The sequence below is a fragment of the Phalacrocorax carbo genome, chromosome 10 (assembly GCF_963921805.1).
Source record: "Phalacrocorax carbo chromosome 10, bPhaCar2.1, whole genome shotgun sequence".
NCBI classification, from domain to species: domain Eukaryota; kingdom Metazoa; phylum Chordata; class Aves; order Suliformes; family Phalacrocoracidae; genus Phalacrocorax; species Phalacrocorax carbo.
In genome coordinates this window covers 8,908,987-8,912,071 of record NC_087522.1, presented here as the reverse complement: position 1 = coordinate 8,912,071, position 3,085 = coordinate 8,908,987, and the positions used below count along the sequence as shown (strand labels likewise).

The following is a 3,085-nucleotide window of genomic DNA, read 5'->3' as shown; positions in this document are numbered from 1 at the left end:
TGGGAATCGCTCAGGGAGTGGAGATGAATCTGGGAGAAAGGGAGAGCATTTCCCCAGCCACATGAGGTGACTGCCCAGAACAAACTCTATATAGTCCACTATTCAAACAACGGTGGTGCAGCTTGCACTGCCAAAGCACGCAGGATAGGTGCACAGCATGGACCAGGAGTCAAAGCAGTAGAGCATAAGCCCTTTCAGTATACTGTAAATTTCGTCTCTCAAATGGCATACCCAGTTCTTCCAGGACTGATAATATTGCATGAACAAATCACCAGGCCCGGGATTATCAGCTGTGAACAGGCTGCCCTAACCAGAGTGACTTTATTCCCTGGCCTTGGTTCTTTGATGTTGCCCCATCTTCTGGAGGAGATGTTTGTAGTAATGGCTGCAAGATATACTGCATGGGAAAAGGTCTATTCTAGAGATGTCTACATATTAAATTATGTATAAAATAATAGCCATTCAATTCTGATATTCTTTTATTTTCCAAGTAACTAATTCTTTCATGAGAGCACACACTATAACTTTAGCCACTTGGATTATTTTTCTGGTTTTCGTTTTGATTTTGTCAGAAAATTCAAGCTGATCTCCGGCCAATGCCAGAAAGGTATTACCTGAAGTAATGCAACCAGACAGTATTTTGCAGCTATTTTTCATGAGAACAGCACCATATTTTTTGTAGAGTGCTTTCTGTCAGGCATCAAAATGAACAATATATTGATTAATCAAAGATACATTTTTTAACCCTTTGTTGCTTGCAGGAAATGGGAAATATTATTCTCGATTGGGACAAGACTAGAGAGAGAATTTTTCAAAGCCCAGGAGTAAACAGGACCTTGTTCCTTGTAACACTCCATAAATGCTTTCTGGCTCTGAGTGCTTTGGACTGTGTGGATATCCTAAGCCAGGTATTGCGTGTGTCAGCAGTGAACTATCTCCAACCTGATGTCATCGAGAGCCTCCCAAATGTTCTGCAGGAGGATGCTTTCAGAAACTTGTAAGCCATTTATTTTTCAGACACAATTAATACTATGTAGTATTTGCTGACTATATATACTTTTAAAAAGAGGTTACTATATGGTCTCAGTCTATTTTCCAGATATAGCTTTCTGCTAATGTGATACTGTTTCTAAAAACATTTGTCTGTGTGTGTAATTTAAAAAAAATAGTTAACTCATTAGTGAACTAACATGCCCTTGTATCACTTAGATCAACAGTATTCAAGGACCTCTATGACAAAACCTCAGCAAATACACAGAGAGCTCTGTATGGCTGGATGAAGCAGATTCTACAGAAATCCTATAACATGAGTGGTATGTTATTGTGTACAAGGTGTTTTCTTCTTGCTTGTCAAAAGAGGAAAACAGTCAGCAAAAGGCCTATCCATTGTATTGAATTGTTTACCAAATTTAATACAGGTCTGTTTAAGAGTAGCTGTCTTTAATACCTTTGCTCCAGAATATAGTAAAGATAATATATTTGTTATTCATGGCAAATAGTTCTCCAAAGATGCGTGCTCTTCATCTCTTCTGCACAGAGCTATACACAAAGTCTCTGCACTCAAGTCCTTTTTCTAAGACTTAAATAGGATACTTTGTCAGGTACTCTGCAGAGGTGTGTTGTTCACTTCTGACCTCCTATTCAGACAAGAAAAATATATGTCTCAGAATATGTTAGCCAATGAACTGTTTAAAAATACAAAAGAAATGCGGGATGTTGTGAAAGTTCTACTGCACATGGCACTGACTCATTCAGAAAAAGAAAAGATAAAAGGAAAGTTAGTTAATTCTGATTTATGCATTTTACCACACCTGTCTGCCTTGGTAAAGTGTCTTAAACAGATGTGCCACAGCTGGGACAATGCAGGATGGGCTCCACGAGGGGCTGTAAAGCGGCAGCAGCACTGACACATCAGAGCCAGTGCTTGGGTTTCACTGAACATCACAGCAGCGCTCTCATGGGAGCATTTGCAACTTTTAGATGTGTATGTTCTTCCTCTTTCCCTGGAAATCAAAGGTGAAATGCCCACTTGTTTCAGCAGAGCTAAATTTGGCTCCTGGGACTTCTGCTGTTTCAAAATATCAGAGTAATCCATTAAGTTGTAGAGAGGAAGTTCATGGTGCTGGATTTACTGCCAGTTCGTTACTGGGGAAGCAGAGATGCAGAACTTGCCTGATGATACTCAGCAGTCCTGGGAAAATCCCACAGCATTAGACATCTTGGGTTGTGTGTGAAACATTAGTGAACCCTCAGTTTGTAAAAGAGCAGCTTAGGAGGGACTGAGAATTACCATGCATCTCTTATGTCCTGATTGCTGCTTCAAATGCAAAGCAGCACAGATATGGCGAGTCCACTCCTGAAGGCATCGGGTGTGGACTGATCACCAGCTAGTGCTGGTGGTATGAGCTGGAGAACCCATCAGCCCTGAGCAGTTGCAGTTGGACTGCTACCAACACCCAGGTTGGCAAGTCTCACTCAAGTATATCTGCACGCCACGGGTCACAGCACAGAGTGCAGGACAACAGAAGAGTCCTGCAATAGTCTGATTTATTGAACTTTGTATGTGGGTAGCACTAGGATCAGCTGGGAAAGGGATCAGCCCTCATGCCGAAGCAGCATCTTCCTCAGCTGAAAAGAAACAAAAGCAACTTTACATTTGTGGTGCTTACAGGGCCACCTCCCAAGCATTTCTGCTGGTTTTAGTGACAGAGGGCTCATCGCCATGTCTCTGTTGTGCCTGCAGAAATGCAGAGGGCTTTTCCACCATACCACTTCTCCCCACGGTGTCCGGCAGCAGCGCGAGCAGATGACGACATGTGCCTTTTATGTCTTAAGAGTCAAACCTTTCAAGATATTTCTCTGCCACTCAGCCAGTTCTCACAGGTTTTATATTAAAAACGCTGAGGTATTCAGAGATGAAGCATGCTGGTAGCCCTTGCAAAACCAGAAGGCTGTAACTTTTGAATTTTGTACTTTACTTAAAAATAATGAAACAGCTTTTAGGGGTCACAGCTACCATGGTTGGTAACTGCAAGTCTGTTCTACTAAAGACCACAGTCAACATCCTTAAAATATTATAGTTTTT

At 41.6% G+C, this 3,085-nt stretch overlaps 1 protein-coding gene across 3 annotated transcripts in view; it reads left to right on the top strand.

The window, feature by feature from the left end:
* Positions 1-3,085, top strand: part of OTOA (otoancorin) — a 39,850-nt gene that overhangs the window by 6,517 nt on the left and 30,248 nt on the right. For all 3 annotated transcript variants that reach the window (XM_064461724.1, XM_064461723.1, XM_064461725.1), the window contains exons 8-9: positions 762-997; positions 1,210-1,313. In XM_064461724.1, the coding sequence (XP_064317794.1) occupies positions 762-997; positions 1,210-1,313 (340 nt within the window). The remainder of the gene's footprint in view (positions 1-761; positions 998-1,209; positions 1,314-3,085) is intronic.